The sequence below is a fragment of the Pygocentrus nattereri genome, chromosome 20 (genome assembly GCF_015220715.1).
Source record: "Pygocentrus nattereri isolate fPygNat1 chromosome 20, fPygNat1.pri, whole genome shotgun sequence".
In the NCBI taxonomy this organism is placed as follows: Eukaryota; Metazoa; Chordata; class Actinopteri; order Characiformes; family Serrasalmidae; genus Pygocentrus; species Pygocentrus nattereri.
In genome coordinates, this window is record NC_051230.1 from 1,313,153 (window position 1) to 1,334,823 (window position 21,671).

A 21,671-nucleotide genomic window follows, 5' to 3' on the forward strand; every position below is an offset into this window, starting at 1 on the left:
ACAGGACTCAGCTATGGCCTAGCCTCGCCGTCACAACAAGAGTCCTTGTCAGAAAACCCCACTCTAATATTACTTTAATATCCATAACACTCTAATATTAACATCCATAACATAATGGCCATGCTGCAGTTCTGATCATGCCCTGGTTAAGGATGTGGTCGTTTAACTGTATCAGTGTCGCTCAGTAGTAAAGTTAACATGGCAAGAACATCGTCAGTCGTTCACCTTTTACATCCCCGCCTACTGCTATGAAAGGTGGGCTTGCCAGTTTTAGTAACTAGGCAGTTGAACACAAGGTTGTTGTTTACATTTCTATGAAAGCTGCAGTAAGGTAGGCGAGTTGGCTACCTGTTATCGCCATTATAGCGATGTCTCTGGTCCCGCAAACTGTAAACAGGCCCCCGATAGTAAATTCTGCCACCGTTCTAGATAAACTGAACGAGTCAGAACCGCTCACAGTGGTGGTGATGGGAACCAGATGTCCCTCTAAAAGCTCCTACAGAAAGTTCCTACATGAACTGGTTCTGAATTCACTGCCTGATGACTGAGACGCTGTTTTATGAGAGTTTAGAGAACTTCAACTCCATTCATGGTGGAGGGAGACATGCAGGGCGCTGTGCGGCAAAATAGTCCCCAAAGAAAACTCATTATTCCAGATTTTCCACTGTTTTCCATCATCAGCATTCCATATAAGCTCAGAAGACTCGTGTGGGTTCTCTGGAGGTTCTGGATGGTAAATAAAGTGTCTGTATCTGTGTTGTAGTCATGGCGACGCCTGGTTCCCATCACCACCACTGTAAAGACGTCTGAACCGTTTCACACCAAACCCTCTGAATCCGTCTGTTTACACCTCATAACAAGTGAACTGCATTCTGCCCCGAATTGTTTCCTAAAGATTGATCACGGAGCGGTTCTGAGAGATTTATATGTCCTGCTCTGAAGCGGCGCGTCCCTCAGGGCTCCGGAGCAGGTCATTAGATAAGAGTGATGGCGGTGAGGGACGAGAGGCAGAGAGGCTCGGTTTAAATGATGAAACAGAGCAAGGCCAGCGCTCCGTTCAATCATACTCACTCTGTCACATACCTGATCACACTTTAACTACACTGCACAGAGTGAGAGAGAGACAGATTAAAGCCAGCGAGAGAGAGATGATGAAGTGAGAGGGAAAGAGAGAAAGAGGGGACAAAAGAGAGAGTGGATTAAAGACAGGATAAAGGAGAGAGAAAGTATGGAAGAGAGGGAAAGAGAAGGGAGGGAGTGAGAGAGAGAGAGACGATAGATTAAAGAGAGTGAGAGAGAAAATCAGAGAGATGATCAAGTGAGAGGGAAAGAGAAGAACAGAGAGAAGAAAGAGTGGAATAAAGACAGGATAAAGGAGAGAGAAAGTGTGGAAGAGAGGGAAAGAGAGGGAGGAATAAAGACAGGATAAAGGAGAGAGAAAAAGTGGGAGAGTGAAGAGAGGTCGAGAGAGATAACAGAAAACAAAAGAATGAGGAGGAAAGAGGAGAGTGTGATTAAAGAGAGATGATAGATTGAAGAGAGTGAGAAAGAGAAGATGAGAGAGATCAGAAGCGAGAAAGAGAACAAGACAAAGGGAAAGAGAAGAGAAAGAGGAGGTAAAGAAGGGGAGAGTGAAATAAAGACAGGATAAAGGAGGGAGAAAGTGTGGAAGTGCGGGAGAGAGAGCTAGCTCGTGAGAGATAACAGAGAAGAACAAAGGAATGATGGAGAAGGAGGAGAGGGTGAGATTAAAGTGAGAGAATGATGTGCTCTTGTGTTCTGTCGCTCTGTGCGGAATTGCAGGATTGTAATTCTGTAGGAGAAAATAAAAAAGCGGGCCCCTCTGGCTTCCCGCCAACATCCATCAACGGCGTTCCAGATGATTCCGGAAAACGGATGGACTTTCCTCCAGACGTGATCAATCCCGGGAACGCTCAGTGTTCCTCTCAGGGCAGCGTTAGCAGGAGGTTGAATCCCGCTAAGTGAGCCATATTTCTCCTTCTAAACGCTCTCCGCTCGACAGGACCGGCACATAAATACTGCTACTAATCTGACACGGAACACAGACCGACCAGGGGCGGTTCTAGATCAGTGATCCTCTAAAGGAGCCGCAATCGGATAGCCATCTTCACAGCAAATCACCAACGGCCACTTTCTTTACTCATTCAAAAGTGGCCCACTTACAGTTGATCTCCACCAGGGGGCACTATTAACACTCAGTCTTGTCTGCATCATTGAAAGAGGGGAAACCCACACCAGCAGGATCTCACTGATGAAGGTGTCGACAACACCCTCTTTCAGCTCTTTTACTGCCCCCTTGTGGCTCCACAGCTGAATCAGATTTGTAGGTAATAATAAAATAATCCTCCTCTACAGTAAAATAAAGCTCTGCTGATCCTTCAACACAGTTTAACAGTAAATGGTCTTAAACGCTGGAGTTAATGTAGAACTGCTGATTCACCCTTTAACCCTGAAGATCAGCGCAGACGGCTGGTCACCATAGCAACACAGACAACAGTCTCGCCCAGCTAGTAGCTACGAAACGGCAAAGAGAGAGATTTAAGACGGACGTCGATAATTTGGGGACGAACGGACTGATTAGTGTTTATAGTCAGTCCAGCTGGTTTCCTGATACGTTTAATCTGCAGTGAGAAACTGAAACACTAAAAGTCACAAGGCTGAATTTGCATCTCATTCGCCAGCTCAAATTCTCCCGTTCCACCTTAAGTAGTGCAGCAGTTTCATTCTGGCACCTCAGGCAGCATTTAAGGTAGAATGGGAAAGTTGTTGACCCCACCACTAACGCATGTGTGGTTACAGGTGAATCCATTATCGCTCATTTACCTGCATATGTGTGTATTGAAAGGGAGGAAACCCACACCAGCAGGATCTCACTAATGCCCTTAGGACTCGCAATCACAAACCAGGCGTACATGAAGTAAATGATGCAAAGCGTTTAAAATGGGTACTGCAGCCCAAATGTTCTCAGGTTCTCAGGAAGGGAACTCCAATCATCAATCACAATAACGCACAGGCTCAGGTGGCTTGTTGCTTTTATAAAACGATGGACAGCATAAAATATGACAACATACACACCATATCATAAAGTATTTTAAGTTATTATTAATAATAATTGATATAAACAAGTATTCTGCCAGGAAATTTCCTTTAGAGTATGGTATTGTTGCCAAGCACCCTTTGACCACTGAATGTTCACTGCTTTTTGTCATGTAACAGTGATCATACTGCAACACGGCACTGTTTAATGCAGAAACCTTCGCTTTATAAGGTCTTTCATGTCCCCAGATCACCACCGCGAGTCTTATTTAGCTCCAATCCAGCGCCGCGCCGCTCCTCACACTGGGGCTGAGTCTCAAACGCCTCCCTGCTCCCTACATAGTGCACTACGTAGGAGTCTAGATACTGGATCCTGCAGCCCAGCAGAGCAAAGCACAGCTAAGAAACAGCCGTTTGGGTCTCAGAACACGTCCGCACTAGATACACCATCCACTGTTTGACTGGAGAGGCTAGAACTACTAAACTATCATAGCTAGAACGCTGTTTAGGGAGTACGGAGCCGTTTGGGTCTCAGAACACGTCCGCACTAGATACACCATCCACTGTTTGACTGGAGAGGCTAGAACTACTAAACTTTCATAGCTAGAACGCTGTTTAGGGAGCAAGGTGCCGTTTGGGTCTCAGACGCGTCCGCACTAGATACACCATCCACTGTTTGACTGGAGAGGCTATAACTACTAAACTATCATAGCTAGAACGCTGTTTAGGGAGTACGGAGCCGTTTGGGTCTCAGACGCGTCCGCACTAGATACACCATCCACTGTTTGACTGGAGAGGCTAGAACCTCTAAACTATCATAGCTAGAACGCTGTTTAGGGAGTACGGAGCCGATTGGATCTCAGACGCGTCCGCACTAGATACACGATCCACTGTTTGACTGGAGAGGCTAGAACCTCTAAACTATCATAGCTAGAACGCTGTTTAGGGAGTACGGAGCCGTTTGGGTCTCAGAACACGTCCGCACTAGATACACCGTCCACTGTTTTACTGGAGAGGCTAGAACCTCTAAACTATCATAGCTAGAATGCTGTTTAGGGAGTACGAAGCCGTTTGGGTCTCAGAACACGTCCGCACTAGATACACCATCCACTGTTTTACTGGAGAGGCTAGAACTACTAAACTATCATAGCTAGAACGCTATTTAGGGAGCACGGAGCCGTTTGGGTCTCAGAACACGTCCGCACTAGATACACGATCCACTGTTTGACTGGAGAGGCTAGAACTACTAAACTATCATAGCTAGAACGCTGTTTAGGGAGCATGGAGCCGTTTGGGTCTCAGACGCGTCCGCACTAGATACACGATCCACTGTTTGACTGGAGAGGCTAGAACTACTAACCTATCATAGCTAGAACGCTGTTTAGGGAGTACGGAGCCGTTTGGGTCTCAGAACACGTCCGCACTAGATACACCATCCACTGTTTGACTGGAGAGGCTAGAACTACTAACCTATCATAGGTAGAACGCTGTTTAGGGAGTACGGAGCCGTTTGGGTCTCAGACGCGTCCGCACTAGATACACGATCCACTGTTTGACTGGAGAGGCTAGAACTACTAACCTATCATAGGTAGAACGCTGTGTAGGGAGCACGGCGCCGTTGGGACTCCGCCTGGGTTCTTCATCAGTGCGCTCGGTGCTCCGTGCGAGCAGCAGTAGAGTCTGAGGTCAGTCATTAACAGCAGAGGGGTTTTCGTGAGGTGGCACAGTTGTGATACATGAGGTGTCAGTATATCACGGATTTCACAACCGCTTTAAACGCGGCTCAGCCAATCGGATTTCAGGACCGGAACTGTGGGTTTTATAGAGCTTTTAAGAACGCGGCTTTGTTTATCCGGGTCTGACCTCTTCATTTAGCTAACAGGCCAGCAGGTCAGCTCTTTGAGCTCTTCTGCATGGGCCGGCCGAGCGGTTGAGTGTTGAGAGGTTCTAGTTCCTCTCCAGCGGCTGGAGGAGAGCGGGGTGTGCAGATAAGGCAGAATCAGAGAGCCACAGCTAATCAGAGTGTTTTATGGAAATGAGGCAGCGGACGGTTGTGATAAGGCTCTAAATGAAGATTATAGAGATGGTAGAGCTTCTCTGATCCGGCACAGTGAAGTGAAGGGTTTATTCCCGTTTTTTCCAGAACTAACGGTGTGTGCGGTGGCCATTCCTCCCCACACACACTCACACTCTGCACAGCTTAAAATGGAACGCATTAGGAACGTTTTTTGGGCATCTTTTTATGGAATTTCTGAAGAGAGATTTTTTTGTCGAGGTGCATTTTTCATAAAATTTCATTTTTATTATATTACTATTTCAGGAGACTTCAGTAAAGATTTCTCTTTTGTTTATATAAATAAAAATGGTTTATTTTAAGTGGACTGTTATTAAATTTCATGGCCATCATTTTTTATTTCAGAGGCATTTTTAAACTAAAACTTTAGAAGTATTTTTTATGCAGAGGGCACGTATTTATAAAATTTAGGGGCTGTTTAAAAAAAGTGACTCAATATTTTATTGCATTTAAGTTAAAATTTCACGGTCACTCATAAATCATCAGCAAATGTGATGGACTTTTTGTAAATAAAAGTGGTTTTAAGTCAGTTTTAGTCATATTTTAAATGCACTGCATATTATATATCCCAGTTCATGTAGGAACTTTCTGTGAGGATCTTTTAGAGGGACGCCTGGTTCCCATCACCACCACTGTGAACGACTCTGAGTCGGTCAGTTTATCTAGAACAGAGCGTTTCACACTGAACCGCTCAGAACCATTTCCGCTCAGAACCACAATCATGCTGAATTGTTTTAATTGTCTTTAATTGTTTTTTAAAGGCATGTATGACTCATTTTGAGAACAGTAGTATTGATTGAAGTATTGTTAGGCTAATTGCTCTATCTAGAACCAAACATAGCTGAAATATATTACTCTGTTCTCTGTAGCACCTCAGCAAACTAACATGTTAGAACATCATCCACTGAGATGAGAGAACCTTGTGTTGGAGCCCACAAGTCATCAGCACCTGTTAGCTTTAGAGTTAGCATTAGCTCATTAGCACAGTCGTTACCTTAGACTTACCCAACACCAAGTGCTTACCAGTTTAACTCACAGTGATCAAAATATTTCCTTTTATATAAACCAGAGCAGATAAAGGTGCACATCTGCTAAAGTGGCTCATTAGAGTAGGCTGACCTGCTCAGCAGACAGCTAACGGGCTAACAGGCTCCTCCAGTAATGTTCTGAGAGGCCTTTTCTGAAAAATAAGATCTACGGTACACAAATTAAAAATGTGTTGCCAGAACGGCAGAACAAGAACTTTCGACTGTCCGTATTTAAGCTAGAGCCAAGCAATTAAAACCTTTAAAATTAAACATACACCACCGCTAGCCTGGTTAGCTGATAACACACCATGATATCCATAGGTCGCTTGCATTAGCAAAGTAGCATGTTATTATTATTATTATTATTAAGCTTATTAATAAGCAACGATGAATGCAATGCAAAATAATCAAAAGATATAATTTATATCGCTGCTGTTGGAACAAAACCTCATATCTCCAAAATGAGAACTTTCCAGGAGAAGGAAAAAAACCTACATTACTTTCAATGCAATGTAAGTCAAGGGAACCAGAATTTTTTCCAAGTCATTTTTGGCCGTTTAATTTGGTCCATCCTTCCTGAAATTTACACACAACATAAAGTCCAACATGCATTTTCAAATTATATTAAAAACTGAAAATCGACAAAAATGGAGATATTAGGTTTTTTTCAGACAACAGAGATATATATCTATCCATATTAATCTATCTATCTGTCTATATATACATATATTGCTGTTTTTGGAACAAAACCTCGTATCTCCAAAATGAGAACTTTCCAGGAGGAAGGAGAAAACATACTTTGCTTTTAATGTAATGGACGTTTTTCCACGTAATTCTGGGTCATTTCTTGGTCCGTTGATCGTGAAATTTACACACAATATATATATATATATATGTGTGTGTCTGTGTGTGTATATATATATATATATATGTTTGTGTGTGTGTGTGTGTGTGTGTTAAAGCAGGAGAGAAAAAAGCAGGAGACAGGTGTTTTCTCCGAGAGACTTCATGCGGTAGCTGACGACTCATATTAGACAGGAGACAGGAAAAAGTGGCGTCTTCACTTTAGAGTAGACAAATGAACACATGTTAAACCAGTTTTCAGCTTAAGGTTCTCGCGTGTAATGTGAAAAACACTTAATTAAATTTACTTTTAATTAAATTTTAAATTGAATAGGGAAAGAGTGGTGTGCTCGGGTTGCGGGTGGGAAAGTGTCATTATATCAGGTGTCATAGTGTGAATGTCACACTCAGAAAATAACGTCACAAGCGATAACAAGTTATACGATTCCGGAAAAAAATAAAGAAATCGACCACTATAACATCTGTGTGTGAGATCCTCTAATCACAGACTCTCTCTCTCTCTATATATATATATATACACTGTACTTCCAAAAGTTTTCACTCACCCATCCAAATCACTGAATTCAGGTGTTCCAGTCACTTCCATGGCCACAGGTGTATAAAGCCGAGCCCCTAGGCCTGCAGACTGCTTCTACAGACATTAGTGAAAGAATGGGTCGCTCTCAGGAGCTCAGTGAATTCCAGCGTGGTGCCGTGATCGGACGCCACCTGTGCAGCAAGTCCAGTCGTGAAATTTCCTCACTACTAAATATTCCACAGTGGACTGTCAGTGGGATTATAACAAAGTGGAAGCGATTGGGAACGACAGCAACTCAGCCACAAAGTGGTCGGCCACGTAAAATGACAGAGCGGGGTCAGCGGATGCTGAGGGGCATAGTGCGCAGAGGTCACCGACTTTCTGCAGAGTCCATCACTACAGACCTCCAAACTTCATGTGGCCTTCAGATCAGCTCAAGAACAGCGTAGAGAACTTCATGGAATGGGTTTCCATGGCCGAGCAGCTGCATCCAAGCCTTACATCACCAAGCGCAATGCAAAGCGTGGAATGCAGTGGTGTAAAGCGCCGCCACTGGACTCTAGAGCAGTGGAGACGAGTTCTCTGGAGTGACCAATCACGCTTCTCCATCTGGGAATCCGATGGACTAGTCTGGGTTTGGCGGTTACTAGGAGGCGGTACTTGTCTGCCTGCATTGTGCCGAGTGTAAAGTTTGGTGGAGGGGGGATCATGGTGTGGGGCTGTTTTTCAGGAGTTGGGCTCGGCCCCTTAGTTCCAGTGAAAGGAACTCTTAAAGCTTCAGCACCAAGAGATTTTGGACAATTTCCTGCTCCCAACTTTGTGGGAACAGTTTGGGGACGGCCCCTTCCTGTTCCAACATGACTGCACACCAGTGCACAAAGCAGGTCCATAAAGATGTGGATGAGCCAGTTTGGTGTGGAAGAACTTGACTGGCCTGCACAGAGTCCTGACCTCAACCCCATAGAACACCTTTGGGATGAATTAGAGCGGAGACTGTGAGCCAGGCCTTCTCGTCAAACATCAGCGTCTGACCTCACAAATGCTCTTCTGGAAGAACGGCCAGAAATTCCCATAAACACTCCTAACCCTTGTGGAAAGCCTTCCCAGAAGAGCTGAAGCTGTTATAGCTGCAAAGGGTGGGCCGACATCATATTAAACCCTATGGATTAAGAATGGGACGTCACTCTAGTTCATATGCGTGTGAAGCCAGACGGCCGAATACTTTGGTAATATAGTGTTTATATATACATCGTCACCTCTGCAGTTACAGACTGTAGTCCATCTGTTTCTCTGATACTCTGTTACCCTGTTCTTCAGTGGTCAGGACCCCCATGGACCCTCACAGAGCAGGTACTGTTTGGGTGGTGGGTCATTCTCAGCACTGCAGTAACACTGACTGCTGTGTCTGATCCACCAGCGCAACGCACCACCACCACCACCTCAGTGTCACTGCAGTGCTGAGAATGATCCACCTTACAGAGCTGAATAGTTCACAGCGACGATGATGGGAACCAGACATTATTCATGGTGGAGGGAGACATGCAGATGCATTCCGGATTTTCCACTATTTTCCATCATCAACATTCCATATAAGCTCAGAAGACTCGTGTAGGTTCTCTGGTGGTTCTGGATGGTAAATAAAATGTCTCTAGCACTGAAGTACACAGACATTTTGAACAGTGGGTTGAATCCCCCTTTAATCTACACTCTAATGACAGGTCTTCAAGCGTTCTGTAGCAAAAACAGTGGTTGTGTTTAGACCAGTTCTGTGTAGAACCATTATCATGACTAAATGGTTCTCTGCATGGTAAAATTTGGTTCTTCAGATTGATGAAGAATGTGTTGCGTGTAGTTCTATATAGAACCTTTTAGAAAAGGTTCTATGTAGCAAAAAATAAGAAAAAGGGTTCTTTAGAACCATTTTACACTTAAAGAACCATTTGAATGCTTAAATGGTCTTTTCATGGTGAATTGGTTCTTCAGATTGATGGAGAATGTCACCAAACAGCAGTGCTGGACAGTAACTGAGTATCTGAGTAAATGTAATTAGTTTCTGTACTTTAGTATTTTTGGTGTATCTGTACTGAAGTTTCTCCGTTCTGGGCGACTTTTTCCTTTCACTCCACTACATTTCAGAGTCTAATATCCGACTTTTTCCTCCTACATTCTGAGAAATCTGTCGTTCCTTTTGGTTTCTGTGTGTATAAAAACGTATAAAAGCGCAAAGCCAGAGCACCAATCAGGGCCCAGCGGTCACTTTGTTTAGAGCTGGTTTTGACCTGTTGGTCATACCGACCCAGTGCAGCACGCGGTTCAACGTCAGCGCAGCAGCGTAAAACTTTGGGAGAGTCTGTTCAACATAAATGATGAACTAACCTAACTTTGTGTAAATAGAGCTCAATATAGAAATATGTCCACATATGCAGTCGAGACTGACGCGGCTTTTTTCTGAATTTCTACAAACACCATTTCATTTTATAGTAAATGAGTTTGGGCTGGTTTATGTTTATGAACAGACGCCTACAGATCAACATAGTAAAGGAGCTCATCTGTGATCCTGAGTTTAAAGCCAGTTTTTATTCAACTTAAACTTGGAACTAAGTTGTAAATAAATCTGAAACTGAAACTTTGCTTGTGTGTAAAAAGTGATTTCAGAGCCACTCGGTTCTCCCTGATGGAAACTGTTTACCTTCAGTGTTTTGTGCTTCTGATCATTTTAATAGACGTCATCGTCACTAATTAATGACCTTCTATTAAAAGACTGGTTTACCAAGAGAGACGCTGGAGGACTTTCACCTGAAATGAGTTCATGAAGCCAGTCTGGTTATAAAAATGATAACAGGACATCAGAGCCAGAATTACTCTTTTAGTACTTTTACTTTATACTTAAGTACATTTGAAGGGAAATACTTTAGTACTTTTACTCAAGTGGAGGTCTAAAGGGAGGAACTTCTACTTTTACTGGAGGAATATTTTACCACCTCTACTTTAACTCAGGTACAGGGCTTGTGTTCTTCATCCAGCACTGCCAAAAGCGTTCTTTTATTGTTACTTGCTTGACATCATAACTATAGCAGAACCCTTTTTGGTGCTATATAGAACCAACACCTTTTCCATCAAGCTGAAGAACGATTTCACCATGCAGGGAACCATTTGAGCATGTTCATGGTCCTATATAGTACCTTTGTCTTGAGTAAAGAACCTATGAACCCTTTTTTAGGAGGGTAGGTCTGTTGTTATCCAGAACCCTGTGTTTCACTGCTGGGCGGATTAAGACTAGATCAAGACCAGATCTTTTATTGCTCCGTGTCCAGGGAGCCGTAGCTGCGAGTGCTCCCAGCGGTGGACTGTAATGATGAATGGCTGTAATTTGTACAGTAAGTGTTTCGGCGAGTCTCCGCTGTAACGAGCGCGAGCTGCTAATGAACACGGGGAGACGTTTGTTTTGGAGCAGATGGCGCTGCTGCAGCCCAAGGCGCCTTCGCTTTGTAATGATTTTAAAACCTTCAGCTTTGCCTTGCAAATGAAGAAAGCAAGCTAAGCATGACGTGCTTTAAATACGACACATCACACAGACTCCTATTTGAATTTGCTTCATTAGTATTCAGAACAATTTGCAAAACATGTTTCTGCTTTCAAGGCTAATAAAGAACACAGATATCACAGCCAGCGTTCTGGGCTGAGAGGAAGGTAAAAAGACCACCGCTGAATTAATACTGAGTACCAATCATACAAAGGCTGAGGTTTGGCTGGAAGAATCTCAGTAGTGTTTAATCACCTCTCATAACCTGACTACTGTTATTACTCTATTCTAATGTTGAGAATCGCTGTTTCCAATAATATAAAATCAGTGTTGTTGCAGAAGAATGTGTAAAATGTCTGAAGTAATAGTCCTCTAATAGTCCTTCAAATAGTCCTCCAACAGTCCTTCACATAGTCCTCCAACAGTGCTTCACATAGTCCTCCAACAGTCCTTCAATTAGTCCTCCAACAGTCCTTCAATTAGTCCTCCAACAGTCCTTCAATTAGTCCTCCAACAGTGCTTCAAATGGTCCTCCAAATGTCCTTCCAGTAGTCCTCCAGTAGTCTTCAAATAATCCTCCAGCAGCCCTTCTAATAGTCCTCCAACAGTCGTTCAAATAGTCATCTAATAGTCCCCAAAAAGTCCTCTAATACTTCTTTTTATAGTCCCCTAATAGTCTTTCAATAGTCCTGTAATATTCCTTTAATAGTCCTCTAATAGTCCTCCATCAGTCCTTCATCTAATAGTCTAAAAGTTCTCTAATACTTTTTATAGTCCTCTAATAGTCTTTCTATAGTCCTCTAATAGTCCTTTAATAGTCCTTTACTAGTCCTTCAATAGTCCTCTAATATTCCTTCAATAGTCCTCTAATATTTATTCAATAGTCCTCTGCTAGTATTTCAATGGTCCTCTAATATTCCTTTAATAGTTTTCTAATAGTTCTTCAGTAGTCCTCTGATAGTCCTTCAGTAGTCCCCTAATATTCCTTTAATAATCCTCTGATAGTCCTTCAGTAGTCCCCTAATATTCCTTTAATAGTTTTCTAATAGTTCTTAAGTAGTCCTCTGAGTCATTCAGTAGTCCTCTAATATTCCTTTAATAGTCCTCCAATAGTCCTTCAGATAGTCCTCCATCAGTCCTTATAATAGTCCTTCAACAGTGTTTCAAATAATCCTATAATATTCCTTCAATAGTCCTGTAATATTCCTTTAATAGTCCTCTAATAGTTCTTGAGTAGTCCTCTGACAGTCATTCAGTAGTCCTCTAATATTCCTTTAGTAGTCCTCTGATAGTCCTTCAGTAATCTTCTGATATTCCTTTAATAGTCCTTCAATAGTCCTCTAAGAATCCCCTAGTATTCCTCTAATAATCCTCTAGTAGTTCTATAATCCTCCAAAAGTGATTGATCATCAAATAGTTCTCTAATAGTTCTTCAATCATTCACTAAAACTCCTCTAACAGTCCTTCAGTAGTTCTGTAGTAGTCTTCTAATAGCCATGCAAGTCCTTCACTAGTACACTTATAGTTCTCCAGTATTCCTCTAAAAGTATCCCAGTAGTTCTCTCATAGTCCTGCTGCAGTCTTTCAGTAGTTCACTGATAGTTCTCTAATAGGCCTTCAATAGTTCACTATTGGTCCTGTAATAGTGCTTTAATAGTCCTTCAATAGCCATCTAATAGTTCCCAAATAGTTCCCTAATAGTTCCCTAATAGTCATCTAATAACCATCGAAATAAAGCTCAAGTGAAATTAATTTCAAGAATAAAGTTCTAATAAAATTAACTGCAGGAATAAAAACATGGAAAGTCAGAAAAAGGCGACCGTCACGTTTGAGGTTCATATCAGAGAGTCAGTGCTGTACAGTTGGGATTTGGGGACGTGTTCAGTTGGGCTGACGGGGCCCTAATGGGATTGTGGGTAACCGCGCTGGATCATGTTTGCCTTCCAGGTGTTGTGTGTGCGCGTTGTGCATCACCTGTAGGTTTGACCGTGGCTCCCCGTGGATGCTGTGGGTTCAGGGCGAGGGTGTTTGGGCACAGATGTCCCCCCTTTACATACAGCAGGACAATGGAGAGACAGCTGGAGCAACAAGAGAGACCACCAGGGACTTCAGAGCTGCTCTGGTGTTAAAGTGGAAGTCAAATTTATACTCGGTGAAGTGGTTAATATGTGAACAGAGTCATTCTGAGTTTGAGAAATGCTCTGTAACCGAGTCAGAACTTATACAGTGGTGATGATAAGAACCAGAACAGCAGGACAGAAGCTCTTCCAGAATACCAGCTCCTAACTTCATCATCTCATCATCAACTCCAGATCAGAAAACAGCACCACACAAACATCCTAACTAGTCTAAACCTCCTAAATCCTGTCCTGACTTTAGGATGAACCCCAGCAGGGTCCTGACTCCTGTTTAAGGCCCGTTTCTCTGGTTCTGAGGCGGCTGAGTCAGGCAGCGTAGTTCACTACCAGCATAATGAGCTCCATTTATTCCTACTGTAAAACGCGGCTTTCACTGGGAGACGTTTTTCTCTTCTAACTCTGCGTTTAAACATCTCAGACGCTGCTGACTCGAACTCCACCGCCCCTCTGATCACCCTCCTGTGTTAATGTAGATGATGGAGTATTACAGTGATGGTGGTGAATAATGAGGAGGCGGAGCTGAACGTGTTGGAGACAAACACAATCGTTCAACTCAGTTTAACAGTAAATGGTCTTAAACGCTGGAGTTAATGTAGAACTGCTGATTCACCCTTTAACCCTGAAGATCAGCGCAGACGGCTGGTCACCATAGCAACACAGACGACAGCCTCGCCCAGCTAGTAGCTATGAAACGGCAAAGAGAGAGATTTAAGATGAACATCGATAATTTGGAGACAAATGGGCTGATTAGTGTTTATTGTCACTCCAGCTGGTTTCCTGATACGTTTAATCTGCAGCGAGAAACTGAAACACTGAAAAGTCACGAAGCTGAAGTCGTTTCTCATTTGCCAGCCCGAATTCTCCTGTTCCACCTTAAACGGTGCAGCAGTTACTTTATGGTGCCTCAGGTACCATTTAAGGTGGAACGGGAAAATTCGAGCAAGAGGCTGGAGAACGAGAAGCGACTTCAGCCTCGTACAAAGTCGAACGTTGAGAGACATTTTACAGGAAACTGCTCTACTTTTGAGGAGGTTTCCTGCTGGAGATGTGAGAAAAGCAGCTGTAGCTGAGCTGAAGCTGAAAGCAGAGCAGAGTCGGTCTGTGATTTCATTTATATTATCATTTTTAGCCTATATTAGAACATCAGCACATGCATTTGATCAGGCCTATGTGGGCTAGTCTTGGACACACATATGAATTGACCAGTCAAATCCCTACATTTCAGGACTTCGTCCGAGCGGCTGTTCGAGGCTCTGCGCTTGTGGTCCTCGGTTTTGGTGTTTTGGATCTGATCCCTCTGCAGCCATTGCATTTGCATAAACATCCATTTGAGTGTCTGAGGGGAGCGTAAAGGCCTCCTAGAAGCTTGGAGTGCATTTGTCCACTTAATGCGACCGCATATTGAGATGGGGCATGAATAATGCATCAGATAAAAGGTTTAATGGATTTATCAATATAAAAACAGCTTGCCGTGCTCAGATGTTTACGTGATGGTGCTGGGCAGTGGAGAAAAGGGGCAAAATCAGACAGCCATCATCCTCACTGTCAGGTTCTGCTCCAGGTTTTTATATCAAACCGATCTTTTTATTTTCGTAAATAATCAGCTTCTCTAGTAAGATGTGAAGTCACTCCGTTAATCAGTGCTGAAGGAACATCGCTGTATTGCGAGAACTTACTAAGGTGTAGGAACGAGATCCCTAGTGCGTAGCTACAACTTAGTAAGGCGTGGGAATGAGATAATTAAGCCATGGCCACGACTTAGTAAGCCATGGGAGTGAGATAATTGTGCCATAGCCTTGATTTAGTAAGGCATGAGGATGAGATAATTAAGTTGTGCTCACAACTTGGTAAGTTGGGGGAATTAAATAATTAAGTCGTGGCCATGACATAGTAAGGTGTAGGAACAAGATCCTAATGCATGGTTACGACTTAGTAAGGCATGGGAATGAGATAATTAAGCCATGGCCATGACTTAGTAAGCCGTGGGAGTGAGATAATTAAGTCATGGTCACGACTTAATAAGGCAAGGGAATGAGATAATTAAATTGTAGCCATGATGAATTAAGGCGTAGGAACGAGATCCTAATGCGTGGATACGACTTACTAAGGTGTGGGAATGATATAATTAAGTCATGGCCATGACTTAGTAAGCCATGGGAATGAGATAATTAAGTCGTGGCCACAACTTCGTAAGGTGTAGGAATGAGATACTAAGTTGTAGGAATGACATAACCTTGTTCCCACACCTTACTAATTCGTTTGCTTGACTTAATTATCTTGTTCCCATGACTTACTAAGTCATGGCCACACATTGTTTTATTTATACGGGATGTCACCAGCAGGGCTGTTGTACAGTATTCAGGACTCGTTATTGCTAGAATATTATTGCTGTTAAAGAATGATGATAAAGTTAATTATGAATTCAAGCGATTAATGCATGTTTATTATGCAGGACTGTCTATTCATCATTCAGTAACTTCTATAAATGCGCAAGTTGTGTAGTTTTCAGGGTGAGAATGAATAAAAGAACAATATATAAAACACAGCTTGATGACCGCTGATTACACCTCTCTGGGTGTGGCCTAATATTGAAATGAGCATGCATGACAGACAGTCGTCAGTCATGAACCTGGAGCCGTATTACAGAAACATCCTAACTCTGAAATTTGATCTGTTTGGTCTCCATGACGACAGAAGCTATTCCAGAATATCAGCTCCTCCCATCATGACCTCATCACTAACTCCAGATCAGAAAACAGCATCACACAAACATCCTAACTAGTCTAAACCTCCTAAATCCTGTCCTGACTTTAGGATGAACCCCAGCAGGGTCCTGACTCCTGTTTAAGGCCCGTTTCTCTGGTTCTGAGGCGGCTGAGTCAGGCAGCGTAGTTCACTACCAGCATAATGAGCTCCATTTATTCCTACTGTAAAACGCGGCTTTCACTGGGAGATGTTTTTCTCTTCTAACTCTGCGTTTTAAACATCTCAGACGCTGCTGACTCGAACTCCACCGCCCCTCTGATCACCTTCCTGAGTTAATGTAGATGATGGAGTATCACAGTGATGGTGGTGAATAATGAGGAGGCGGAGCTGAACGGGTGTCTGTTTATTAGGAGGAGGAACGTCGGCGCGCTCGGCTAAAGTGTTTGGGAAATGGAGACTGAAACTGGGGAGCGGCGACTCTGATAAACAGCAGGGGGCGACTGATAAACAGCAGGGGGCGCTCTCACAGTATTCACTACTCACAGTTTATCAGTCTTTAGTTCTGTTTGAGCTTTTTTATGCCACTAACAGCAGCTTAACTCACATTTTATCACTGTTTTTAATGACTTTATTCAGCTGTGTGTGTTTATGGTCGGTTTCTAGGAAACACACATGACAGTCGGTTATTGACCTCAGTTGAGTAGGTCAAGATTTCCTAACTGGAGATCAGAAGCTGTAAAATAAGATAAAATTCCTGAATTTGCTTCCATAATATGACTTATAATATGAGTTATTTTCATGTGCTCAGAACACTTCACTGTTTTTATGTTCTGCCTTTTAAAACGCGCTTTCCTCTGAATCCTTACTGACGCTCCCGTTGGAGATGCGGTGTGTTGTGGTCAGTCATCAGTCTGATTGTTGATTTCATAGCGTGAAGAGAAACGGAGCATTTGTAAACATTTTTTATTTTTAATCTGTCAACACGGGCACGAAGTAAACAAAGTAATCAGTGACGGATGCCAGAGATACACACACATACACACCTATTTACGTCTATTCAGGCTGTTCACACACACACACACACACACACACACACACACGCTCAGCAGCACTGCCGCTTACGTTCAGATAGCGGGACTGATTAGCTTGTCAGAGGAAGTCTAGCTGCTGTCTCCGACTGGAGGAATCCACTCAGGCTTGATTAGCACACCTGCAGCTGCTCTGCCAGCGCTCAGCCCACGCTCAGCCAACGTTCAGCTGAAAACATCCAACCAACGTTCAGCCACTGTTCGCCTGACGTTCAGCAAATGTTTAGTCAGGGTTCAGTGCCGTTTAGCCAACAATTAACCTTTATTTAGCCATCACTTAACCAGCATTGAGCCAGTGTTTATCCACCACTCAGCCAGCACCCAGGTGATGTTCAACCTGCATCCACTCAACCAGGGTTCAGCCAACGTTCATCCGATGTTCAGGCAATGCTCTCCCATCATTTATCCAGTGTTTCGTCAAGGTTTAGTCGATGTTTAGCAGTTGATATTCAACAAACAACCACTCAAAGGTCAGCTGATATTCATTAAGGCACTGTCCAGCCAGCGTTCAGTAGACATTTAGCCAATGTCCAGTCAGTGTTAAGCTAATGTTCAGCGAACATTCAACCAACATTCATCCAGCGTTCAGGCAGTGTTTAACCATCATTCGTGAAGTATTCTTTCAGCATTTAGCCAATGTTTAGTCGCCGCTCAACATTCATTTGACGTTCAGCTAACATGTGTTCAACGTTCACCAAACATTCAGCCCACATTTTAATGTTTATATTATTAGTTGACATTCATCCAGTCTTCCACCATCATTCGTGCAGTCTTAAGTCAACATTAAGCCAATGTTGAGTCAGTGCTCAGCCAACGTTCAGCCAACGTTCAGCCAACATTCATCCAGTGTTCAATTTTAAGTGAACTGTGAGCCGTTTAGTTGACATTCAGTCAACGTCCACTCAGTGCTCAGCCAACATTCTGCCAGCATTTAATGTAGCTGACATTCGTCCAGTGTTCAGGCTGTCTTTCACCATCATTCCTGCAGTATTCAGTCAACATGGAGTGTGTTTACATGCACTTAGTACACCGATCATAATCAGATTGTTTTAAATGGTCATGTAAACAGCATACGCTTGATTTCTTAGATCAGATTAAGGTCTAGAAGTCTGATAAAGAGCCTGGATTTCAGCTCAGTAGTCAGATTTCTCAGTGCTCTGAGCTCTTACTCTGATTTCTTTCATTTCTCAGTCTGAGCATGTGCGAAAACAGACGGCGGCACCGGAAATAAGCGAGAAGCGTCGCCGCGAGACGCAGCCAAACACTTTCAGAGCGACGCTGAAACCAAACACACGCTCTACGAACTGAAGGATTTAAATATTCTTCATCTTCTAGATGATGATTGTTCATATTTTCAGGTAAAGCGGAGTTTGAGTTTTACGTTATGTTTGCATCACGACTTCTGTGAGTTTATCGGCTGGTTGTAAAGCAGAAATCCGATCAGTGTCTGACTCCTGTAGCCCTGGAGTTTCCCCATGATCTGATTACCCAAGTGCATGTAAACACGTTGATCAGATTACTGACAAAATCCGGTTTTCTGCGGTTTTCGGATTATTATTATAGCCAAGCTTTGGTCACTGCTCAGCCAGCCTTCAACTGACATTCAGCCAATGTTCAGCTGATACTCCAGTGCCACCTCACCTCACCGTCCAGCCACCTGAGTGGACTTTAAGCGTTGACAGTTGAGTGTGTTCATGTCGTAGGTGCGAAAATCAGTGAACAAAAGCTTTGGTGCTTATTTTCATTGAAATGTTTGTTTGTCTGGACTGTAACTGTGGTCAGTCTTTTGTTGCCTCTTGTAATATTAACCGCCTCCACTCTGCCTGCAGCTGTTTAACCTGATTTTCTACCTTTATTGTCTTATTTTCATTATTTTATTATTTATTTGTTTGTTTATGTTAATTATGATGGTTTTATCATTATTTTAGTCATTATTTCTCCTTTTATTTTAGATTTGATTTTATTATCTTTTACATTTTAGTTACGTTTTAATTAGTTTCTTATTTTTGACTGTATTTTTTATACTGACCTTTTTTTATTAAATTTCCTTTTATTATTTGATATGTTCTTTACATTACCGATCCCTTGTTCTGTATCAGGTCGGCAACACTGTAAATGAGGGTCACCCTCAGTGACCTCCGAGATTGATTGATTGATTGATTGATTGATTGCGATCTTGGGAAAATTGAGGAAACGTTTGTCAGTGAAAACAAGCTCGGAATTAAATGAGAAGATGATGCTTTTATCTCGTCTGTGTGCAGAATGAAAGTCTAAGATTAAGTTTACACCTTAACGAAGACCTTCTGTGTGAGATCTTTGCTGTATTGAACCAACAGGCCGCAGCAGTGTCGCTCAAAATAGCCGGATCACGTGTTTTCCGGATGCTGTAGCCGTCCCGGTAGCTGTTTATAGTCCCTGATGCAAACCTCTTGTACTGTGTGCTAATTCAGACTGTCGATCAGGCGCTGGGCCAGTGGGCCGGTGGGCTGGTGGGCCGGGGGAGGCCGCTGTAATTAAGTGGGCTTTGGATGTGTGTGTTGGGCAGAAGGACAGGGGGAGCGCTGGCCAGGTGGCGGCTGAACGCGGGACCTGTCAGCTCCACTGATGACCCTTTTAATTCCACTCTGCCCGGGGCGGTAATTGATATTTAGCAGAAAGGTTAATTGTAGCAGTGATCTGTTTAAATTAGAGCAGAGATTTGGAGACTGGGGGGCAAGACCCTGACAGCCACTGGGGACCCACATACACAGAGTCAAATAAATTACGGCCCGGCGCTCGTCTGACATCAAACATGCTCGCTCGCATACACACACCAGTGCGTATTCATGTCGCTGTGGGGAGTTTACATTAGAAATTAGCATTTTAACCTGATATCTTGATCATGTGAGGCTGACGTGATTCCCAGGGCTGTTTATTCGCCGAGTAACGAATGAGATCTCGCAGAGATGTTTTTATTCAGGCTGTGTCAGAAAAACGAGATTTTGAACAAGAAAACATGTGACCAGTAACACGAGTCACAGTCCGGTGGTGTTAGATCAGCAACCGATTAAACAAATCAATGATATTTCTTACCTATATGATTTCTTAATGGACGTTTGCTTTATCAATCAGTCAGTCAATCAATCAGTCAGTCAGTCTGTCAGTCAATCAGCCTTTATTTTGATGCAGAAGTACATTTGAGGGAGACCTTCATTTACAGTGTAGCTCAGCAAATTACACAGGGGTTGAAAAGCAAGTGACAAACAAAAAACAGGCATAAAATATTAATCAAATATTTGATTATATATCTTCTATCCGTATGTTGTGAAATCTAGAGTAAATTGGAATTCTAGAGCTGCTTGTGCTTCTACCTGTGTGTACCAGTTCAGTGTGAAGTTGTAAATCTAACCTTCATTGTAAAGTGCGCAGTAAAGTCTAGCTCAGGGGTCAGCATGCGGCTCTTTTACTGCCCCCTTGTGGCTCCACAGCTGAATCAGATCAGCAGGTACTAATAAAATAATCCTCCTCTACAGTAAAATAAAGCTCTGCTGATCCTTCAACACAGTTTAACAGTAAATGGTCTTAAACGCTGGAGTTAATGTAGAACTGCTGATTCACCCTTTAACCCTGAAGATCAGCGCAGACGGCTGGTCACCATAGCAACACAGACAACAGTCTCGCCCAGCTAGTAGCTACGAAACGGCAAAGAGAGAGATTTAAGACGGACATCGATAATCTGGAGACGAATGGACTGATTAGTGTTTATAGTCACTCCAGCTGGTTTCCTGATACGTTTAATCTGCAGAGAGAAACTGAAACACTGAAAAGTCGTGAAGCTGAAGTCGCTTCTCGTTCGCCAGCTCGAATTCTCCCGTTCCACCTTAAATGGTGCAGCAGTTACATTCTCAGTTACAACTCAGACCCCACTTAAGGTGGAACGGGAAAATTCAAACAAGAAGCTGGCGAATGAGAAGCGACTTCAGCCTCGTAAAAAGTCGAACGTTGAGAGACATTTTACAGGAAACTGCTCTACTTTTGAGGAGGTTTCCTGCTGGAGATGCGAGAAAAGCAGCTGTAGCTGAGCTGAAGCTGAAAGCAGAGCAGAGTCGGTCTGTGATTTCATTTATATTATCATTGTTCCCTGTTCTAGGATGTCGGCACACACTGAGACACATTTACAGCCGAGATGGTAAAATGTTACTCCGGTAGAGTGGATATAAAATATTGCTTCTCCAAAAGTGGTTTGATTTCTGTTGAAAGGACAAAATGGCTCTTCTTACCGTTTACCGGCTCGAGTAGAAAGTCCAGTGTAAAGTTCACAGCGAAGTGAAATCATTTGGTGTTTTTCTTTAACAGTTCCGAAGCGTCCTGGCTCAGGCTGGAAGGACCGTTCCAGAGACGAATGTTCCAGAGCTGAACTCCACGGCCAACCGCAGCAGCTCCAAGGACCGCCTCAGTGAGGTAAGCACAGACACGCCTACTTTGCTGATGTCACAACCTTAGGCTGCCAACGAGTCCAATTATTACTCTCCACCACACTGTCAGTGTTACTCTGCTGTAAAGTCCTCAGTATAAAGTGCAGTGTAAAGTCTACTGTAAAGCATGAAGTCAGTATAAAATCTAAAATAAAGTTCTGAAAAAATCCACAACAAAGTTCGGCCACAGTAAGTTTAGTGTAAAGCCTAAAGTCCCCAGTA

The 21,671-nt window shown here is 43.1% G+C and overlaps 1 protein-coding gene across 11 annotated transcripts in view; it reads left to right on the forward strand.

Moving 5' to 3' along the window:
• Nucleotides 1-21,671, forward strand: part of fbrsl1 (fibrosin-like 1) — a 546,240-nt gene that overhangs the window by 115,978 nt on the left and 408,591 nt on the right. For all 11 annotated transcript variants that reach the window (XM_037531602.1, XM_037531607.1, XM_037531605.1 and 8 more), the window contains exon 3: nucleotides 21,331-21,435. In XM_037531602.1, the coding sequence (XP_037387499.1) occupies nucleotides 21,331-21,435 (105 nt within the window). The remainder of the gene's footprint in view (nucleotides 1-21,330; nucleotides 21,436-21,671) is intronic.